The sequence below is a fragment of the Chrysochloris asiatica genome, unplaced genomic scaffold (assembly GCF_000296735.1).
Source record: "Chrysochloris asiatica unplaced genomic scaffold, ChrAsi1.0 scaffold00057, whole genome shotgun sequence".
In the NCBI taxonomy this organism is placed as follows: Eukaryota; Metazoa; Chordata; class Mammalia; order Afrosoricida; family Chrysochloridae; genus Chrysochloris; species Chrysochloris asiatica.
In genome coordinates this window covers 4,847,771-4,871,749 of record NW_006408575.1, presented here as the reverse complement: position 1 = coordinate 4,871,749, position 23,979 = coordinate 4,847,771, and the positions used below count along the sequence as shown (strand labels likewise).

Sequence of the window (23,979 nt, the reverse complement as noted above, 5' to 3'; positions counted from 1 at the left end):
TATATGATAGAATGAATGTAAAACTAATGTTCTCCCATGTAAACTATCACATAATTCACAATAAAACATTTAAGAAAAAATATATATAACTCCTGGCCAGCCCTTTCTATCTGTACTCCACTTTAGTCCCAGAGTGCCCTTGTGCAACACCAATCTGGTAATGTCTCTCTCAAAGGACAGGATATAGTGAAAACTTCTTGGCCAGGGCTTCAAGGCCTTTCCCTGTCTGTCTGGATACCCTCACTCCCATACTACCCAGTGCTCCAGCCACATACATTGAACTGCTGGAGCCTGCTGAAAATGCCACCCTGTTATGGACATGCAATGTTCTTCACCACTTTCCTGATGTATAGTCCTGGTGTGGAGCTATAAGACAAGTACTGGACTGCTAGTCACAAGGCTGGTGGTTCAAACCTACCAGTTGCTTGTCAGACACCCTAAGTATAGTCGCGATGAGTTAAGAACCAACTCAACAGCACTTAACAACCACTTTCTTGATGAGAAGGGCATCTGCTTATCTACACAGCCCTGTTTAAAATGGCACAGCCTTGATGAAGCCTGCATTGACCTTCCTTATCCCAGACAAAATTAGTCACTCCTTTTGAATATCCTTTTTCATCCCCTTCATTACATGATTTATCTACCTGAATGAGAGGTGAAGGAACCTACTGCAGACAGATTTTGTTTAACCTGCATGTGGGTAGTGGTGGTATGTGTGTGTGTTTGAAAACAAAGCAAAACAAAAAAGAAACAGATACCCAGTTTCTCTTGAAAAATTGGGAGGTCAGGTGAGTTTGGGTCCTCATTTCTTTCTAATACCAATGTACAATAGTAAATCCACCTGCTGTCCTTTTAATGCATTTTTAATACTATATATACACACACTCCAGAGTCCTGGTATGGCGTTTTAGGATAAACACTCGACCACAAGGTCGGTTTGAATCATAAGCTGCTCCTCAGATACCCTATACAGTGTCGCTATGAGTCAGAACTGATTCGATAGCACTTAACAACAACAAAATATACACTCCTGGTGTGGCACTGCAGGGTCAGCACTGTACTGTGAACCACAAGGTCAGCAATTCAAGCCCACCCAGCTGCTCCTCAGAAATCCTATACAGGGTTGCTATGAGTTGGAACCTACTCAAGGGCACTCAACAACAACTATATATATATGTTATATATATACACACACATATATATATACACATATATCATATATATGTTTGTGTGTATGTGTGTGTATATAGATAGATAGATAGATAGATAGATAGATAGATAGATAGAGAGAATGTCCTGGTATGGCACTGTAGGTTAAAGCCCAGGACTGTAAAGTTGGTTTGAAGCACAAAGTCATTGGTTCAAGCTCTCCTTGGAAACCCTGTAGAGTAGAGTTGCCCATAGGGGTTTCTTGGCTGGAGTCTTCATAGAAGCTGATCAAGGGTCGTTCTTCCACATAGCTTCTGGGTGAGTTCGAACCACCAACCTTGTTGTTACTAGTCAGTTGCTTAACCTTGGGCCACCAGATCTCCTTCACCTGTGCTCCTTTTAGGTGGGGAGGTGTTTCCCAGTTTGTGCTCCCCACCCCCTGTCTCTCCTGATTTATGTATCTAACTACTCCTGGGGACATTGAGGTTTTAAGCCTTGGACTATACCTCCCATATATTCTGGGCCACTCCTATGTACAAATATCCTTCTTGTCCCTGTAAGCAACTTAAATGTACCAGAAATTCCAGTATTTTGGCAGAAAGTAGATGGCTGAATAAAATCAGATCAATAAAAATATATATGTCACAGAATGCCTTTGCCAACTCATGTGTTCCATTTTTTTTTTTTTTTTTAATTTGGAAGCTATAAACCTTGTAGTCTCTACCCTCTGACTCACATTCCAATTAGTTTTATGGGAATAAGACTCTCCCATCCAAAGGGAGCAAAGAAGATGGCACCAGGATCAGGGAACACCAGGTCTTCCAGAGGAGAGGGGTTTAAGAATTGGCATCTGTTGGAAAAGGATTGCTCATGTTGTAATTACATAACAGCTTATTTAAAGCTGAGAAAAGACATTCATATCTCAAATCAAAGAATAAGGTGAGACTCTGGAAACTGGTTTTCCCACTGGGGAAGGAGACACAATAAATATATTTGTGATTGAATGAAACTGAGGGCATGGAGTCAGGTTAGGAAGTGCAGAAGGTGCAGATAGTCTTCTGAAAGGTATGTTGTGTGGTGGGGGTTGAAAGAGTGTAAGTAGATTATTGATGTAAAGGTTTTTAAAGAATGGTTCTGAAACATAAGTATGCATCAAAATTACCTAGAAGACTGGTGAAAAGCAAGATTGCTGGGCTCAACTCCCTGAGCATCTGATTCAGCAGGTCTGGATGAGGCCTGAGAATTTGCATTTCTAGTGTCATAAGGATCCCTGGTGGTGCAATAGAAAAGCATTCAATCCACCCAATGGTTCCAGATAGAAAGCCTGGTGATCGTAAAGAGTACAGCCAAGACAACCTTATGGGGTAGTTCTACTCTATCATATGGGAGCACTGTGAGTCTAAATCACTGGAGGGTTCTAATAACAACAACATTAAGTTCCCAAGAGATGCTGGTGCTGCTGGTCCCAGAACCACACATTTAAAGAAATGTCCACTCCTGTCCACTACTAGCCTCCAAACCCTCAAATTTCCTTATAGAGATGGTGTGTCATTTTCTCTAGAGAAAATCCCTAGTTGAAGTTCTGTGCCTCATCTACTCTGCATGGCCTTAAGGTCAGGGAACTTGATGTGAACTCCATTGGACAGAGAAAGCACTCACCAGTAATTTTTAACACGACCTGGGTCTTGGTAGGGAAAGTTGTAAAGTGGATCTGATCTTGACACTCCCCTCAAGGCAACCTCAAATCCCAAACCACAGGTCTCCTGAGAAATGGGTAGAGATGGCTTCTTGCTAATTAGCATTACTCAGACTAAATTCTCCTTTCCAAGGACTTCCCCTTAATTCAATTCAACTCAATGCAACACAATTAATACAGCAGTTTGACTCCCTGATGAAGTGGCCCACATAACCACTAGGGCAGTAAATCACGAAGCTTAGGGTGAATATTCTTTAGACTTCATTCTTCAGGTCCTGAATTAGTAGTAGATGGGGGAAGATGAGGGTTCCAGGGAATCTATTCTAACCAATGATCCCCAGGTGAGTCTGAAGCAAATGAACCTCCTCACACCTTGAGAAACACTCCAGTGGAAGCTAACGACTCAATATGTTTAGTTTTCCCTCTCATTTCTTCCCTGCAGCACAATACAAAATGAAGCTGTCAAAAGAGACGTCTCTATTAAGAGTCTGGCAAACCCAGGGTAACTTTCTCAACACAGCCTCTTTCCCCACCTCCAGAACTGAAACTGGGGCTTCACATAGTGGTCCTAAGAGTCAATTGTTGTTGTTGTTGTTAAGTGCCGTCGAGTCGGTTCTGACCCATAGCAACACTGTACAGGGTTTCCGAGGGTGTAAATCTTTACGGGAGTAGAAAGCCTCATCTTTCCCCCGCGGAGCGGCTGGTAGTTTCGAACCGCTAACCTTAAGGTTCGCAGCCCAATTCGTAACCACTACGCTACCAGAGCTCCTTTATTCAAATTAAATTCAATATCCAGTCCAGTTGCCATCAAGTCAATTTCAACTTACGGCAACTTTGCTCCATAGGGTTTTCAATGGCTAATTTTTTAAAAATAATAGATCACCAGGTCTTTTTTCCAAGGCTGGGTACATATGAACCACCAACCTTCTGGTTAGTAGCCAAATGTAAACTGTTTGCATCACCCAGGGGTCCCCAAATTTAATATAGCAAATCTCATTCAGTGACCTATGTCTTGGTTAGAACTTGAATTCTGCTGCTTAGTGACTGAATCTCAATGGCAATGGCTTTAAGGAAATTCATTGTTTATTCTATGATGTGGGGGGAAAAATGGAAGTAGATGATCAGTACTGTTGTTGTTGTTAAGGGGTTCCATAAATTCATCTGAGATCAAGATTCCTTCCATCCTTTGGATCAAGGTATTAAGATAGCTGCTGGAATTCAGTCAGCACACCTGTATTCCAGGGAGGGAGAAGTGGGTGGGGAAGGGGGAGTTCTTCTCCTAGCTGAGTCACCCCCCCTATTAAAAGCTTTCCTGGAAGCTTTGGCTGGTAATTTCCACTTACATATCACTGCATCCCTAGGTGCAAGGGAAGCTAAGAATGTTGAGACTTTACGCTGCCCCAGGCATACCAGGATTCTGTAACTAGGAAGAGGGAATAATGGGAATTAGGTAAGGTGATTGGCAGTCTCTGCCATAGCCCACTAAGTGCCAGTTGGAGTGTCATGGGGCAGGTAGGAAGGACACAGAGCCTATAGTGGGGACCCTGAGTATACACACATCTGGAATTCCCAGGAAAACCACCAGGTGTGCTAAGAGAACTGTGAAAATGTTTGGATTCTGAACTGAAAGGTTTGGATTCACAAAGGGCTTTTGGAGGAAGAGAGCCTGTAAACTGAAAGCTTTGGATTCACAAAGGGCTTTTGGAGGAAGAGAGCCTATAAACCGTGCCTTACAACCCAGAGATGGGTTGTAAGGAAAGATAATCTGGGTCATCCCACTGCCATGAAATCACTTCTGACTCACAGTGAGCCTATACGACAGAGCAGAATTTCTCCATGGGTTCAAGGCTGACACCTTCATGGAAACTGACTGCCTTATCTTTCTCCCATGAAGAAGTTGGTGAGTTCTAATGACCAAGCTTTCAATTAGCACCGGAGTGCTTAACCACTGCATCACTAGGGCTCCTTAAACTCAGAGTGTTGTTGTTGTTAAGTGCCATTGAGTGGGTTCTGATTCTTCGTGACCCTGTAGGGTTTTCAAGGAGCAGCTGGTGGGTTTGAACAGCCAACCTTGCAGTGAGCGGTCCAGTGCTTACTCTACAGTGCCACACCTGGGTAGAGAGAATATACTCGTGTTAAGGGAATGACTGGACTCAGTTAAAAGAACTTGAACAGAAAACAGTTTCAGGGCTAGAAGGACTTACAATGACCAATTGAGCTGAGAAGTTCTTCACCTGGGATTCTGAGTTCCTGGGAGATACAGTTAATGTGCTTGGCAGCTAACTGAAAGATTGGAGGTTCAAGTCCACTCAAAGGTGCCATGGTATAAAATCCTGGTGATCTACTTCAGAATAGTAATAATAAACAGCCATTGAAGATTCTATGGAACACAGTTCTACTCTGGAGCCATGATGACTCAACGGTAATGGATTTTAACCTGGGATCCACACATAGTTCCATTGGGTAGGCTGCAAGTGGTCCTTGAACTACCTGAAAATCTATGTGAAACTTTTTATGCTTGGGTATATCGTACTTGACAAATGAAAGATGCTCAGGATAATCCCTACGTTGTTATTTCTAATCCTTCCCAAAGAGTCCACCGCATCCTCAAAGTTGGCCTCTTTATACAAAGCCTAGCTATAAATAAGATCTATATCCTCATTCCCTAAATCCCAAACCTCCAACTTTCCCCTGACTTGACTCATGCTGTTTCTCCTTGTAATTACTCCTCCCTGACTCTTCTCTTCCTCCTAAATATGGGCAGATAATGATTTCCCATCAAACATAAATTGCACAATTATCTCGAAAAAACATCATAGCAAAATATTTGGATTAGTTAGGGTTATTAATTACAAAAAATAAACTCAGCAACCAGATCCCATCCTAACCTGAGATTCTAGAATTTCTTTTGGTGTGAATGTTCTTTGACTTTAATATTCTTCCAGGAAGTCTTCCTTGACAATCCTCATTCACTTTGGTATAATGCTAATATTTTCTGCAAGAAGAATATAACTTGGCATTAGTTTTTAAGCCTATCTTGTATTGTTTTCCATTTTCTCTTATGTATACGTCTCATGTCACAATACAGATCATAATTAATTCAAGGACAAGGACTGAGTCTTACTCTCTTGTACCTCCACTATGCCTTGCCTATAACGTGATCAATCATCTCAGTTTGCCTGACCCTGAGGAGTTAGTTTCTTAGGACATGGGATTCTCAGTGCTAAAGTCCTAGACAAATCGGGATGAGTTTGCCATCTTACTTGCCCCAGCAATGGGAATGTTGTAGTCCCTATGGTAAACATTACTGCTGTCCACCAATAATTGCTGCTTCTTCACCTTCTGGGCACAGGTTGCACTTCCTCATTATTTTGAAGTTAGGCATGACCACATGATCATGCTTTGACTAGTAAAATGAGCATACTCAACACACTTCACTTCTAAGTGGGAGAATTTAAAGCCACGTGCACTTTTCTTGTCATTGCAAACACTGAAACAGCATGTTGAATTGATTGCATTACAGTTGGTACTTCACAGAGGTGAAACAGAACCTTCTGCCTATCCATGATCCCATAATACTTATGTAGTATAAGTCATAACTTCTCTAGTGGTAAACCACTGAGATTTTAAGATTTTTATTACTGCAGCAAAACCTAACCCAACCTAACTGGCATACCAGTCACAAAAAAATTCATTGGCAATTTTCTTAAACTCAAATTACCAAAGAAAAAATAAATAATAACAACAACAAAAATACAAAAAAAGAAATGAAGCTCTTTAGAATTTTTTTCCTCAGGCAGGAATCTCAAAGCACATACTCAAAAACCTAGTTGTGGGACAATGGGAAATCTGGCCTCCCGGGAAGTTCCAAGAGGCTGAAGACAACATCAGTTGAGACCAGAGGCCCCAGGAACAGGATTTACCTTCCGAGTTCCTGGTGTGGTGCTATAGGATAAGCACTGGACTGCTCACCACAAGGTTGGCAGTTCAAATCCACCAGCCACTTCTCAGAAACCCTATACAGGGTCAGTATGGGTCAAAACTTACTTGATGGCACTAAACAACAACTGTTCCTGCCTAAGGAACATGGTGGTTAAAATGCAAGGCTACTAACTAAAAGGTTGGAGGTTTGAACCCACCAGCCACTCATGTGACAATCTGCTTCTGTAAGGATTTATCGCCTGGAAAACCATATGTGGTCAAAATCAATGTGATGGCAATGGGGAGGATTTGGTTTCATTACTATCTACCAGCCCCAGTTACTGGTTTTAATTGTTGTCATTGAAATTTGAGATTAATTTTAGAAAGTTCAACTCTTCGATATACATATGGGACATTCTCAAACAGGAAAACAACTGGTTCAGGATCAAGGCATCCTTGATTACCCAGTTCAGACATCTCTGCCTTTTATGTTGCTTTTCCACCTAGTTAATTCATGGTCATTGCCCATTTTTGTGATTGCACAGACTTGTTGTTATGTGCCGTCGAGTCGGTTCCAATCCATAGCGACCCTGTACGGGGTTTCCGAGGCTGTAAATCTTTACAAGAGCAGAAAGCCTCATCTTTCTCCTGTGGAGCAGCTGATAGTTTCAAACTGCTGACCTTAAGGTTCACAGCCCGATTCGTAACCACTACGCTACCAGAGCTCCTTTGTGCAGACTTACCTAGGCCTTACAAAACTAGTGTTAGTCTCATGAGAAACCCATTGCCATTGAGTCCATTTCCACTCATAGTGACACCATAGTTTTTTATGAGCTGGAATTCAACTCAATGGCTTAATGGGAGTCTCACTTAAATATATTTTTTAATTTTCTTAATATATAGTAGTAAGTGCCAGACTGCAAAGCCGTTTGAACTGCAAGGTCGGCGGTTCAAGCTCACCAGCTGCTCCTCGGAAACCCTATACAGGGTCGCTAGGAGTCAGAACCGACTCAACAGCACTTAACAACAACAACAACAATAACAAGTGAACACTATGGACTCCTGGTGTGGTGCTGTGGGTTAATGTGCTGGACTGCAAGGTCTGTTTGAACCACAAGGTCGGTGGTTCAAACCACTCCTCGGAAACCCTATGCAGGGTTGCTATGGGTTGGAACCAATTCTATGGCACTTAACAACAACAACAACAACAAAGAGCATACTAATTTTTTTCCATTGTAATCTAGGTGTTTTAATTTATTTTTATATTTTTTTAATATATTATCATATTCTTGATAAAAGTACTCGTAGCAAAACAGGTTCCCATTCAACAGTTTCTACACATACTATTCAGTGGTATTGGTTACATTCTTCACATTGTGTAGCATTCTCATTATTTCCATCCTAATTCCATTCCCATTAATTTATTCTAACTGCTCCCCAACCTTCCCACTATGCTTTAGAGCAGGGATGGGGTACCTTTTCACTGCCAAGGGCCATTTGGATATTTATATCATTTGTGGACCATGCATTATTATCACCTTAAAAAGCAGCCTGCTACTTGCAGGGTACACCCTTTGGTTGGTTGATGATGCATGGAGGGAATTGTAACCATGGCAATGAAACTATATACAATAGGATGAATGTAAGGCTAATGTTCTCCCATGTAAATTACCACATAATTCACAATAAAACATTAAAAAACAAACCCCACAAATTAGCCTGCTTTATATGGTCAAACATTTACTTAACCCTAATGCGATAACTGGAACTGTAGCTACCTTGGTAGGGTCAGACCAAAAGATTTTGAGAGCCTTAGATGGCCTACAGGCAAGATGTTCCCCTGCTTTAGCATGTTACTCTTGTCTATTTGGTTTCATATAGGGTTTTTTTTTTAAAGAGTTCTGCAGTCAAGGGTAACATACTTTGTTTTTTGAGCTAATCTAACATTTAGATAAAAGATGATTTCTGGGGATAGTTTCACTTCAAGTTTTATCTCAATGCAAAAGTATCTCCATTTGGGGGATTCCTCTAGTCTCAGAAGGTCCAGTAAGGCTGGATTCTTTGAAAATTTTAAGTTCTGTTCCACAATTTTCTCCCTTTCTATCAGGATCTACCATTGTGGCTGATCAGAGTGTTTAGTAGTGATAGTCAGGCACTATCTAGTTCTTCTGGTCTCAATGTAGAAAAAAAAAAAGAAAGACTGAAAAATGAAAAATAATTTCAAAAATCTAAAATCCCATTCATCTATCGGTAACCACTGTTTTAAAAACTTTTATTGTAATGTTGCTGTTGTTCTTGAGAACAACCGAACATACACCAATTTACAATGTCTACATGTACAATTCAGTGATACTGATGACATCGTTCAAGTTGTACAACCCTTCTCACCCTCCTTTTCCAGGTTCTTCCTCCCCATTAACATAAAATCACTGTCCCCACCCCAAGCTTGCCATCTAACCTTTCAAGTTGCCATTTGTCAATTTGATCCCATCTAGATACTTCTTTTAAAAAGTACAATGCTCAAAACAGATATGCTTTGTGAATTAAGATCAATTACTTTTTGGTTCAAAGAAGACTTCTGGGGCTACTTTTGGTTTTAAATTTCACTCATCTAGCCCCAGTGGTCCCAGGAATTCTGTATTCCATGAAGAATCTGAAATTCTCTCCTTCCACCACCCACCCACACACCCCCACCCCACTCCTTTTTGCCCAAGATTCTTTTGCGGAATCTGTAATAAAAGCATTCAGTAATGGCAACCTGGCATGAATCAGTACTTCTGGTCTATGGCAAAGGAGTCAATTGTTCATGGCAGCAATTAGTTATGTATTACATTTCTAGAGGTAATCACTATTACTTTTTTTTTTTAATTTAAATGGATATGTTACTTTGTAACATTTAAAAATATATATTCTTCTTTATCAGCATTTTGGTGGTATGGTGATCTATTTTTATGGTTGTGGTTGTTATTGTTAGGTACCATCGAGTCAGTACTGACTCATAGTGACCCTAGGCACAACAGAACAAAACACTGCCCGGTCCTAGGCCAACCTCACAATTGTTCCACTGATATTGCCACTTTGCCAATCCATCTCACTCTTTTCTCTGACCCTTCACCTTACCAAACATGATATTCTTCTCCAATGACTAGTCCCTTCTGACAATATGCCCAAAGTATGAGAGACAAGGTTTGGCCATGCTGGCCTCCAAGGAGCACTCTGGCTTCACTTCTTCCAACACAGATCTATTGGTTCTTTCGGCAGCCCATGGCACTTTCAATATTCTCCTCCAGCACCATATCTCAAAAGCATCAATTCTTCTATGATCTTCCTTATTCATTGTACAGCTTTCACATGCATATGAAGTTATTGAAAATACCATGGCTGGGGTCAGGCATCACTTTCTTGAAAGATTTCAATTTTTATTCCATCAATTCCTGGTGCCTTGTTCTTTGTCAATTCCTTCAATGTACCTTGGACTTCTTCCTTCAGTATCATTGGCTCTTGATCATATGCTATTACCTCTTGAAATGGTTGAACAATTTCCTTTTGGTACAGTGACTCTGTGTATTCATCTCCATCTTCTTTTGATGCTTTTTGTATCATTCAATAATTTGTCCAGAGAATCCTTCAATAACTCGTCTGTCAGTTTGTCATGCTGTGGTAGCTTGTGAGTTGCTGTGATTCTGGAAGTTATGTCACAGGTATTTTAAATACCAGCAGGGTCACCCATGATGGACAACTACCAGCTGCTCTGCAGGAGAAAGATGAGGCTTTCTGCTCCCGTAAAGATTTACAGCCTCGGAAACCCTGTTCAGGGTTGCTATGGGTCAGAACCGACTCGACAGCACTTAACAACAACAACATGTGCATCAGAACCACCAGAATGGCTTATTAAACTATAGACTTCTGGGCCTCACCCTTCGTATTTATATCTGTAGGTCTAATGCAAGGCCTGAGAATTTACATTCTAAAAAGTTACCTTTATACTTTGTTAGCCCACAGTCCTGTATATCTTACCTTCAAATAGGGAGTGCTGATGTGGCACTGTAGGATAAGCGCTGGACCACAAGGTCAGTTTGAACCACAAGGTTGGTGGTTCAAACTCACCAGCCACTCCTCAGAAACCCTATACAGGGTCACTATGGGTTGGAACCACCAACTCCACGGCACTTAATAATAACAACAATTGCTAATAGCACCTATTTCTTAGTTGACTTTCTTAGAAACCTTCTACAATCGGACTCCTGGCGTGGTGCTTGAGGATCAGCACTGGATTGCAAATGACAAGGTCAGCAGTTCAAACCCACCAACTGCTTGTAGGAAATCCTACATAGAATCACTATGAGTCGGAACCAATTGAATGGTACTTAACAACAGCACAATTGGCCTTATGCTCTGAAGAAGGGAAATTTATTTTGTGGGTTGTTTTCTTTCCCCATTCATGAGTTTAAGTTCCTATTATGGGCTGGATTTTGTCTCCAAAAAGATATATTCAAGCCTTAGCACCTAGTATTTGTGAATGTGGACTTACTTGGAAACACCATAAAAAATGGTTGTAACAGTACATTAAAAAGAAGCTGCCAGAAATTCAAGCCCAATTCAGAAAAGGACATGGATTGAGAGATATCACTGCTGACATTAGATGGATCTTAGCCAAAAGCACACAATACCAGGAAGATGTTTACTTGTACTTTATTGATGTTTGCTTGTGCTTTCTTGATGTTTTATTGGCAACACTGAAAAGAGTGGATATTCTAGAACACTTACTGTGCTCATGAAGAACTTGAACATAGATTAAGACGTAGTCATTAGAACAGAGTAAGGTGAAGCTAAATGGTTTTAAATCAGGAAAGGTGCATGCCAGGGCTGTAGCCTTTCATCATACATAGTCAATCTACTCCTGAGCAGATAGTTGGAGAAGCTGGATTATATGAAGAAAAACATGACATCAGGATTGGAGGAAAACTCATTAACAACCTGTGATATGCAAATGATGCAACTTTGCTTGCTGAAAGAGTTGTTGTTGTTGTTAAGTGCCGTCGAGTCAGTTTCGACCCATAGCGACCCTGTACAGGGTTTCCGAGGGTGTAAATCTTTACGGGAGTAGAAAGCCTCATCTTTCTCCCGCGGAGCGGCTGGTAGTTTCGAACCGCTGACCTTAAGGTTCGCATCCCGATTCGTAACCACTACGCTACCAGAGCTCCTATTGCTGAAAGAGAAGAGGACTTAAATACTGATGAAGATCAAAGACCACAGCCTTCATTTGGTATGGGTTGCACCTCATTGTAAAGAAAACAAAAATCTTCATCACTGGAGCAATACACAACAACATGATAAATGGAGAAATGATTGAAGCTGCCAAAGATTTTATTTTGTTTGTATCCACCATCAACATTTATAGAAACAGCAGTCAAGAAATTAAATGACATACTGCATTAGGCATATCTGTGGCTCAAGACCTCTTTAAAGTGTTCAAGAGCAAAGATGTCAATTTGAGGACTAAAGTCCGTAGCATTTTCAATCATCTTATGTGCATGTGAAAGTTATCCAATGAATAACGAAGACCAGAGAAGAATGAATGCATTTGAATTGTGGTGCTGAAGAAGAATATTGAAAGTACCACAGACTGCCAGACAAACAAATCTGTCTTGGAAGACGTACAACCAGAGAATGCTCCTTAGACGTGAGAATGATGACACTTCATTTCTCATTCTCTGAACATGTTGTCAGAAGGGACCAGTCTCTGGAAAAGAACATCATGGTTGAAAAAATGGAGGGTCAGTGAAAAAGAGGAAGACTCCCAACAAGATGGATGGGCACAGTGGCAGCAACAATGGGCTCAAACATAACAATGGTGAGGATGGTGCAGGACCAGGCAGTAGTCCTTAGTTCTGTTGTTCAGAGGGCTCACTATGAATCGGAACAGCACATAACAACAACAACAACAAAACATCAATTATAGTTAAGTTGGGATCACACTGAGATATGATGGACCCTAAACCAATATGACTGGTGTCCTTAGAAGAGAAGAAACATAGAGACAGAGACACAGAAGATAGATTGTCACCTGAAGGCAGAAACTGGAGTAATCCCATCACAAATCAAGAAACACATGGGGCCACCAAGAACCGTAAGAGACAAGAAAAGATTCTCCTTTAGAGAAATGACCCTGCCAACAACCTGGGTTTGAACTCCTAACCTCTAGAACTACAAGAGAATTCTGTTATTTCAAGCCATCTAGTTTGTGGTTCCTGGCAGCTCCAAGGAAACCAATATAGTCCCTTTCATCAACAGACCTTTCCAAGTGAGTCTGAACTTTGCTCTAATTTCCTAATGTATACACAGATGCATACACACACTATTTTTCAACAGTTGATTTCTTCTTCCTGCATTTTCACTTCCAGAAACCTTAGCTAGTAATGAAGCAAGGATAACTAAAAGTTCCTTTTCCCAGACATGGCATTTTACTGATGCTTATTGGTGCGGCGCTGTAGGATCAGCACTGGACTGCAAACCATAATGTCAGCAATTCAAACCCACCAACTGCTCCTCAGAAACCCTATACAGGGCGCTATGAATCGGAACCAACTCCACAATACTTAACAACAACAATTGTCTTTGCATCTAGCCTGTCTGCTTCTCAAGATTGTTATGAGGGAAATTTTCTACTCATGATGGATATAGATGGATCTTATGGATCCTGGTAAACTGGGAAGAACTGTCTACCCAGAAGTGAGGTGGCATTATGATTAAGGTTAGAATTATTATTTTATTTGTAGGGTAGTCGTCCAAAGCTTAGATTCTGAAGTTAGAGCTATGCTCTTTTTGGGTTCTGGTACATACTAGTCTGAACTTAGACAAACGTCTTCACATGAGTCTCATTTTCCTCACTTGTAAAATCAGGAATATAATATCTTTGTTGCAATAATATGGTAAGAAATAGAGATAATATGTGTAAAACAGCTGGGACAGAAAACAGCCCTAATTGTGTTTAGTAATAGTTTTTGAGGGTTTTTTTTCCCTTCTCCGTTTCTCAGCTGAGGGCCTGGTAAAGTATCTGTTGCCTATGCGGACTTTTTTTTTTTGCCCAGAACTGAGGTTCCTATTATTTACGAAGATTTCGGTCACCTGCCTAGGCCAGCAGCGTCGTGAACCCCGTGGACTAAGTAGAGGCTCTGCTCTTCGGGTATTTACGGCGCCCAGCCGCCCTAGCTCGGGCTAAGTCTGCGCTTCCCGGTTCAGTTTCAGGGTCTCGCCGGCAGCCCCGGCCAGCGGGCGCGGAACGGTCAGTAGGACCAGGACCGCTGGGTCCCCTGGGGGCCCCGGAGTTGGGAGGCGGCGTCCGGGAGCCCCCATAGGAGGATGGGCTGCGGGCGCAGCAAGCTGAACTGCTGCAAACCCCCCAAAAAGGTAAAGGGCGCCGGCGAAGTTTGCCTTCGTAGTGGGGGGGGGGGCACGGAGCGGCTCCGCGGCAGGGGCCCCTTGGCGCCCCGAACCGAAAACAAACAGAAGCCGGCCCTGAAGCTGGGAAGAACCAGCCGGGCGCCGCTCCTTGCCCGGCTACGGACTGAGCCGCGCCGGGCAGCCGAGTTTACAGACACGGCCCCCGGGCTGGGGAAGGGCAGCTGATTCCAGCTGCCGCGGGTGGGGGAATGTCTAAGTGTCTATGGCAGGTGCCCTATTCCTACAGCCTGGGGCTGCTCGCTGTGTTGCCTCTAACAAGTGACTTGACCTCTCTGGGCCTTCCTTGGGCTTTCCTACTGGTTCAGAGGCAGATAACATCTAGGTCCTTGCTACTCGCAGAGTGGTCCACGGGCTTGGTAGCATCCACACCCCCTGGGAATGTTAAAAATGCAGAATCTCAGGCTCTACCCCAGACCTGCTGAAACAGAACCTGCCCTTTAACAAGATGTCTCAGTAATTCTTACAAGTTTTAAAGTTCTAGGGCTTTTTCCAGGCCTCAGAGCAGGTCATTTTGAGGATATAGTGGGATTAGCTGGGAGGGGCCCAAGAGGGAGAAGGTGTACCACCTTCTTCCCTTCTTATTCCTGTCTTCCCTTCTTATTCCTCCCCCAAGGGCCCTCAGTGCTGGGTTAGGGCCCTGGGGACTATACTCAGGTTTTTTGCAGTTTGGACCAGCTGCCCCCCTGGGGTCTGACAAGCCCAGAAGGCCAGTGCCTGGAGTCAGGAGGACAACCTCCACAGGGTGTAACCTGTGGCCCAGAGAGAGAAGAGCAGTATTGCAAGTCCCCTACCAGATCCCCAACTCCTGGGCCTTTTACCTAAATTTGGCGAGCTGGTGGCATGGGGTGGGGTTAAGCATGGGGTGCCACGGAGTGTTAAGCGTTGGGCTGCTAATCACAAGCTGCAGGGGAAAAACCTTACAGAATAATTCTCAGAAAACTTACAGAATTATTCTACTGTATCCTAAAGGGTCACTGTCAGAATCCTGCCTGCCTGACAGTCAGATGATCTCACAACTTTATGACCACTCCCCCTTAAGACCTGTTGTTGTTGTTAAGTGCCATCAAGTTGGTTCCAACTCATAGTGACCTATATAGGGTTTCCAAGGAGCGGCTGGTGAGCTTGAACCGCCAACCTTGTAGTTCAAACCAAGCTTGAGGTCCAGGGCTTATCCTATGGTGCCACATCTGAGAGACCCCAAACTGTGACAAAATTTAGTAATTGTGTATTGAAATTGAATCTTTGTCTCTTTCTGCTCCTGCTTTACTGATGCCTGAACATGAACTTCTCTGATTATTCGATAACTAGCATGGTCCCCAACCTAGATGAATCTATTCCTTATTCTGTGTCTCATCCAAGGAGATTAGTTTTGGTATGCAGTGCTTTGCTTCCCCCATCTCAGTTCAAATAATCACACCAAGCTTAGACCCAGAAAATCTCATGTCTTCCCTGGCTCCAATAGGGAAACTTGGCCCCATGGTTGACAGAGGTGGGGAGGACAAACCCAGAGCCTGACTTGAGACTTGTAACCACAGGCAGACATCAATCAGTCATGGGTTTAAGTCCTGACTCTACTATAAACATGATACATACTGATTGTAATCTCTTTCCCATCTCTCTGAGCCTCAGTTTCCCCCCTCTATGTGGTGTCCTAGTGTGGCGCTGTGGGCTAATGCGTCAGCCTGCAAAGCTGTTTGAACTACAAGGTCGGTGGTTCAAGCTCACCAGACGCTCCTTGGAAACCCTACACAGGGTCGCTATGGGTCAGAACTGACTCGACAGCACTTAACAACAATATGGAGAGGGGGTAAGCAGGATGGTGTCAGAGGATCTGAGAGCCTGTGTTCTGTACACCTGTGTCAAACTCTCAATTTGCAAAGCGAACCAAGGGTACATACACTTCCTCCACCCAGAGGAAAGTGGGGGAGGAGCCCACTTCAGGCCCAACCCTTCCTGAGGCTGGAAGAGGAGACTGCAGTGAACCCAGGGTCCTCAGCCTCCTAGCCCTTCTGAGCCCCTTGCCGGTTCCCTCTCTCTCTTTCCCTGACACAGCCTGAGTTGGACTCCTCTGCCCCAAGCTCTGTGACAGGCATGTAAAGTCAGCACTGACTGAGTTGGACTGGACCTTGGATACTACATGGGCTGACTCACTCCAGGTACAGATAGAGGTTAAAGTCTAGAAAAGGGAAGGGTCTTGGCTGAGGTTACAGAACAACTTCAAACAAAATCTAGGTGCTGTTTCTCCAGCCCAGGGTCTTTCTCTACACCCCTGCTCCATGCTACTAGTGGCTTCTTGATGACTTCAAGAATCTTCAAGCTCTGCTGCCTCAGAGCCGCTTGGCATGTCTTCTCTACAGCGGTGTCAGGCACAGCTCCTACACGGCTGGTTTTGTTTAAAGTCCATGCCTGTTTCCACCCCTCCAGGCTGTACTCCTGCCCAATTTCAGCCCCCTAAGGAAGGAGCTCTGGTAGTGTAGTGGTTACGAATCGGGCTGCGAACCTTAAGGTCAGCAGTTCGAAACTACCAGCTGCACCGCGGGAGAAAGATGAGGCTTTCTACTCCCGTAAAGATTTACACCCTCGGAAACCCTATACAGGGTCGCTATGGGTCGGAACCGACTCGATGGCACATAACAACAACAAGGAGCTTGCTACTATAGGATAAGCACTAAACTGCTAACCACAAGGTCAGTGTTTCAAACCCACCAGGCATTTCTCAGAACCTTTCACAGGATCTCTATGAGTTGGAAGCCACTCAACACCATACAGCAACAAAGTGCATTAGTGGAGCCGTGGGTAAAGTGCTCGGCTGCTAATGAAAAGGTCATCGGTTTGAACCCACCAGCCACGCCACAACAGAAAGATGTGACAGTGTGCTTCTGTAAAGATCCAGTATTGGAAACCCCATGGCAATTAATTCTCTGTCCTGTTGAGTCGTGATGTGTAGGAATGTCGTGATGTGTAGGAATTGATTCAGCCGCAGGTGGTTTGGTTTCTGGTTTGGGTGTGTGTTGGTGGGGGGAGATGCTGTGAAGATAGGGGTCAGGTCATGGTAACGGTTTGTCTTTGTTGAGACTCACACAAACCTTTGAAGCTAAGCTGAGCTGTGGAACCCTCACCACTTTATAGGCAAGGAAACTGAGGCTCACTGAGGGGCACTGTGTCCAAAGTTATACAGCTGCTCGGTGGCAAATCTATGGCCTGGAGGCTGGTGTTTTGCACTGCCCACATAGTGCCTTCTGCAGATCGCAGAGCAGGGCATATTTGAGTGAATGCGTGAGGGCTGGAAAAGAGCCAGGTTAAGATTCAGCCAGGGTGCAACAGGAGAGCCACATCCAGCCTGGTGAGCTATCAGAAAGCTTCTTGGAGGTGGTAAGCCTCAGTGGAGTGTTAAAGGCTTGGTAGGAGTTATCCAGGCAAGGGAGAGGGAACAGCCTGAGCCATCGGGGCTCATTGTGGAGAGTGGAGCTTATCAAGGTGACTAACTTGACTAGGGATGAGGAGATACCTACTGGGAACTCTTAAAGCCCCTCCAGGTTTAAGAACCTGTGAGTTTTCCATGTTATCTGGTCTTCAGCACCTGTGGCCTTAGCTGACCAGCTGCTCTGCACCTCACTAAAACCCAGCCTATGACTAGCCCTGCCAAGTTAGAATCCTGGCTGGATGAGAAGTGAATGCTGAGGAGCTATCTGCATTGTGTGGCCCTTCCTGAGCCCTTCTCGTTTGAAGAGCCCATGACCATATCTCCATAGGAGGACTTGGGGAAAAGGCTAGACAGAGAAGGTAGTAGAGGCCGAGGAAGCTAAGCTTCCAGAGGCTTGCCTGTAGAGGTGACAGTGGGGGTAAGGAGGCTTCCTGGCAACCCCCAAGGCTGTTTCCATCCCTCCAGGTTGTGCTCCATATAGTTTTGCCTCCAGGCACCAACCTAGAAACCCTGAGCATCAAAACCCATCCCAACAAGCTCTCAGCCTCTTCGTGGCAAAGGAAAGGCACCCATGCATTGTGGTCACTCTCCTGTGTGCCATCCTCAGTGTCCCACAGTGATGCCCAATCTTCCCAGCACCTAGGGCTTCAGTTCCAGCCACAGTACCACACGTCTGAGGAGGACATGGGAGAGCCTGCCTCAACACTGCACCCACAGCCAGGCCTCAGGCTACAGTTACTAAGTGGGCCAGTCACATGGGGCTCCTCATGAGCTCCTCCATGTACCAAGTCAGGTGAGAGAATTGCAGAAGTGAATGATGTGGCAGAGACAGGCATAGGGTGAGGGCTTCAAAACTGGATTCCCATAAACCATTGCTGTTGGGTCAGTTCTGACTCATGATGACCCCATGTGTTACAGAGTAGAACTGCTCCATAGGGTTTTCTTGGTTGTAATCACTGTTTGTCAGAGCAGCTGGTTGGGTTCGAACTGCCAATCTTCAGGTTAGCAGCCAATCAATTACAAACCGCTTGTATGCCACGCAGGCTCCCTATTCACTTATTAACTCCGTAGACACGCACATCAACCACACCAGGTTCGTTGACTAGGTGCTAGTTCAGTTTGGACACCATCACGGATGACTTAGCTTCTCCAGGCCTCGGTTTCCTCAATCCACAAGATAGGTGCAATAACAGCATTTGTGTCATCGGGTTAGTCTTAGCATTAGTACAAAAAATGCGTGTAATAGAGTCCCTGACACATTGGCTGATGACATACCCTTAATAAGAGGTAATGTGGGTGTTATCATAGGGCGACATCATCATGCCTGGATTGTATACAAAGCAAGCATGGATATGGGTGGGGGGGATAGTAATGTCCTTAAGAGGCTGATGGGGGCAGTCTTGAACTCAGCCTGAAGCTGGCAACTGCCTTCAAACCTTTGTGGTCAGGGGGTGTGGGGAGCAGCCTTGTTTTGTGCTGTTCCAGAAGGCAGAACTGGGACCAGTAGGGGGAAGCTAAAGGAAGCCATGAGGAAGAAATATCAAGAAAAGGCCTGTTACGACAGTGAGTTCCCCATCACTGGAGGGGTTCAAGCAGAGGTCAGATGACATGTTGGTAAGACTATTAGAGGGAATGCAAGCATAGAGCTAGCAAATATTTAGGGTTTAAGAAAACTTTGGGCCGGGACCTTATCCTTTCTGGATTCCACCAGGCTCAGAACTCTGGAAGCTGTCCCAAATGATCAGGGGAGAGGAGCAAGTGCTAAATATTAACATTTAATAGTTATTCTAATGATTCAAATCTTAAGCAAAATATGAAAATTTGGAAAACCATAAAGAAATTTTAAAATCACATTTGATCTCACTATCAAGAGAGAATCGCTTGATGGTGTATCTATTTCTACTATTTTCCCCTCTGTTTATAATATGTTGTTGTTGTTGTTAAGTACCATCAAGTCAGTTCTGATTCATAGCAACCCTGTATAGGGTTTTCGAGGAATGGCTGGTGAGTTTGAACCACCGACCTTGCCGTTCAAACCGACATTGCAGTCCAGTGCATTAACCCACAACGCCACACCAGGATTCCGTTTATAATATTTGTTGTTAGGTACCGTTGAGTCGATTCCAACCCATAACGACCCTGTATAGGGTTTCCAAGGAGCAGCTGGTGAGCTTGAACCACCGACCTTGCAGTTCAAACTACTTTGCAATCTGAGCCCACAGCACCACACCAGAAATCTGTTTATAATATGTTGTTGTTGTTGTTATGTGCCGTGGAGTCGGTTCCGACTCATAGTGACCCTACACGGGGTTTCCGAGGCTGTAAATCTTTACGGGAGCAGACTGCCTCATCTTTACTCCCATGGAACCGTCGGTAGTTTCGAACTGCTGACCTTGCAGCTTGCAGCCCGATTTGTAACCATTACGTTACCAGAGCTCCTTGTTTATAATATAGAACATAAAAATTGGAACTTATATATTAAATGGCCATATCCTAGTTTGTTTGTTTTTTACTTTATATTCTGCTAGGGGAATTTTGCAATATTAACTAGTCCGTGGAAACATGATTCTTAATGCCCGTGTAATGTTCTATAGCTTCTTTAACCAGTTTGGGCACTTGGTTGTTTACATTCCCATCCCGCCCTCATTATTAAGGATCATCTTGTGTTTTCCTCCTAACCCAAACAGAGTGTGATTTAGAGCTCAGAGGAGAAAAGGGGGTTGTTATTGTTTCTGTTAAGTACCGTGGTATCAGTTTCAGTTCATAGTGACCCCATATGACAGAGTGGAACTGCTCCATAGGGTTTCTACACAGTCATCTTTACAGAAAGAAATTGCCAGTCTTTCCCTCACTGAGCGTCTGGAGGGGTTCAAACGGCCAACGTTTCAGTTAGCAACTAAGTGCTTAATGGGTACACCACCGTAAGGGTTCATTGAGACGGGATTATGGGAGGCTCATGAGAGAGAGAGTAAATCTTTACAGGTGAAGCCAACCTCATCTTTCTCCTACAAAGAACTGCCTACCTAGATGTTAGCAGCCCAATACTGAACCCACTGCACCATGAGGATGCCTTCTAAGGAGCTGTGCTACTGTGTCCTCTAGGATCACCATGAGTTGGAATTGACTCAATGGTATTGAGTTTGGGTTTGATTATCAGAGAGATGGCTGGGTTTTGCAGGGTGGGTCGAAGTTCAACCGTTGACATGGAATGAATAGGATCTACAAAAGGCTATCCTGGGCAGAAGGACATGTGAGCAGGCTCAGGACACCTGGTCAGTAGGAACACGACAAATCTGACATTTTAGACATTTTAGCTCAGTTTACCAAGGGTGGGACAGTCAGGGAGCCACCTTTTCTGCCTGGCAAGTAGCACTGAGTCCCATGCTGAACAGAAGAGGTGGCTTCTTGGGGACCTGGGCATGCATGTGACCTCTGAACAAATGACTATTTTCAGGTTTGAAAAATAATGTCCCACAAAAATCATCCCCAATAAAACCAATGTAGGCACCTATACATATGATACTCTGGAAAACCTGTTAAGTTGGACACTAGGTTGCTCTGTTATAAGGGGATCTCTGTACCCTGCCACCTAAAACACATTGAAAAAGTCCCTAACCACCCTTGCCTTTTAGACCCAAGCTCCAATGACATATTCCCTACATATGGACATGGTTTTTAATTACATTATTTACTTTCTAGTTGAATTTCAAGTTGGTCAGTGTAGATACACTCCCACCACCACCAAAGTGCTGTATTTGCAGCTACCTAAGGACTTCCATCATTCTTTAATTGGGTGGTAAGTTTGGGGCCTATGCTTCATGTCACCAGTTGTGTTTTTTGGATGTAAAAAAGGGCAAAAAATAAAAAATTTAAATTAATCACAGAATATTTCATGTTAAAAAAACAACGAGCTTGTAAGAAACTAACAAACAAAAAAGCAAGGCCATCCTATATATAAAGGGTGCTGTCTGACAGTTTGTTTTGGCTCTGACATCTTGGGGTGCACTTGGATCTCCATCCTCAAAATCTGCACCTTGTCCTTTTTATGACCTTCCATGCTCAGAGCACTAAGAGCTGTCCTGGGTGACTAGGAGACAGGCCCAGACTGTGAGCTTCTCCACACCAGCTCTGTTTTTGGGGGGTGAGGGTGAGGGGAGGCTCCCGTGACCCCACCTTGGGAAGAGAGAGGGAACTAGGGGAAAAAATCCACTAACTTCAGCAGACCTGAATCTCTCCATTACCTGAAGATAAGCAATCCTTCTTCTCTACTCAGGTGAATTTTAATCTCTAAAATCATAAAACATAGTTTATCTTGAGTCATTTTATTTTCAAACATGAAACTTCCAAATCATCCAGATTAACCTCCTTAGAATATATAAAACATTCCTTCCACACCCATGCTTTCCCCCAGATGTACAAACCGACCTACTTCCATCTCTGCTTCTCCCCCCACAGCAGTAGCATCCATTTTCACTGAGTGTACAGTGAATTCTGTGGAGTACCTGGCCATTTCTCCACTGCCCCCATGCTATTACCCCAACCCTGCCCTTTCCTAAGGAACTCACCCTCACATCTTGTCCTCGCCTCAGAAAAGTTAATATCCTAAGGTTCACTGCTTCCCATCCCCCTTCTCACCCACACCCCAGCTCTGCCACCAGTCAAAATGGCAGCCTTCCCTTTGGAACCATAGTATGACTACCAAGTAGAAGACACTGACAACAAGAAGGTGCTCTGGCAAGTCCCCGGGTACTTTTGGATGCCAGCTGCAGCATCTGTAGAAGAAAGAGCACTGGACTGGGAGCCCAGAAGGACTCTGCTCTCGACTCTTAGACTCAGCTTGCTGTGTGGTCTCAAATAGATGATTCTCTGCCTAGGATTTGCTTTCTCCATATGTTAAACGATTACCTTAGCTTTTAGGTTCCAAGAGAGATACTCTTGTTTCCTACTCTACACATAAGTAATACTTAAATTCACTGTTTAACAAATGCTGTGAATACAGATAGAATAAAAGCTTCTCCTCCTTGACCACAACAATTTTAGCCCCTTCTCTAGAGATAACAACTGCCATCAATTTGTGTTCTTCTAGATACCTTTCTCTAGAAAGTATGTGCATTTATGTACGTAAAGAAATCATCAATTTTGCATATTACTATTGTACCAAATAATTTTCCACCTTTGAACTAAGGTCTTCATTCTTTTAAGTGTGCAAATGGCATTCCATAATATTAAGAAACTTGGTGCATTCAGTGAGTTCCCTATTGGTGGATATGAGGCTCAGTGTTTCCTCTTACAAATGATTGTGCCCTAAACAACCTGTAGGTGCCTCCTCACTGATGGGGGTGCCTCTAGGCTGGCCCAGAAACAGGATCACAATGTGTGCTGCAGGTGATTTGGGAGGTGACTGCTAAGCTGTCTGCCAGCCTCCTTCCTCCACAGGCACTTCAAGAACACATCTACCCACCCACTGCCATCGAGTCAATTCTGACTCAAAGCAGCCCTGTGCAGGATTTCTGAGACTATAAATCTTTATGGGAGCAGAAAGTCTCATCTTTATACTATGGAGCAGTAGGTGGGTTTGAACTGCCGCCCTTGCAGTTAGCAGTCCAGTGTTTATCCTGCACACAGGGGCCTGTGAAAGGCTCAGGTTCCCTCCCCTTACCCTCCTAGCAGGGCTCCCCCTCCCCAGTCTTCCAGAGGAGCCATCACCAGGGCTAACAGTTGAGCCCATACCCAGCGCAGAGCACATGAGCAAGGCAAGACTGATAAAGGATGAGCTATCTGGGTGACCTCACTCTGCCTCCTCCCTCCCCATTCACATCATGTCAACACCAGAAGGGCACGGACATATCCCATTGCCCAACTCCATGACTTCCTACTACCAGCGCAGAGAGGGAAAGGTGTTTGCCCAAGGTCACATAGACCAGGACTTCAACTCAGGACTCCCAGTTTTCCATCTGATTGAAGAAACAAATGGATATCTGGGTCCTGGGCCTCTCTTTCCTACCTACTCCCACCACAGCCCTCCAAACCACTTTCTGTCCAACCTGTAACATGTCTGGCCCCCATTCCAGAAGTGCCATCTAGGTTTTTTTGCTAGCTTCAGACCCTCAGAGGCAACTAAAACTGGCTGTCACCCTGGGAGGCTGATACAGGACCAGAGAAGATAGGCTCTAGGGAGGAAGGAAAGAAGAAAGATTTACTGCAAGGCCCTACTCTAGAATTTAGCCTCTTCGACATCCATGAAATGAGGGGTGGAGCCCTACACTCAAGGCCCCTCTGACCCTGAGTGTCTGCTTTGGTCTGGTTCTGACAGGTGTCTGTTAGC

The 23,979-nt window shown here is 44.1% G+C and overlaps 1 protein-coding gene across 1 annotated transcript in view; it reads left to right on the top strand.

Annotated features, from left to right (window-relative positions):
- The first annotated feature begins 3,135 nt into the window (after positions 1-3,135).
- CCDC69 (coiled-coil domain containing 69) overlaps positions 3,136-23,979 on the top strand; it is a 56,868-nt gene continuing 36,024 nt past the window's right edge. Inside the window, 2 exon segments of the mRNA XM_006863947.1 lie at positions 3,136-3,186; positions 14,015-14,176. Coding sequence (XP_006864009.1) covers positions 3,136-3,186; positions 14,015-14,176 — 213 coding nt within the window.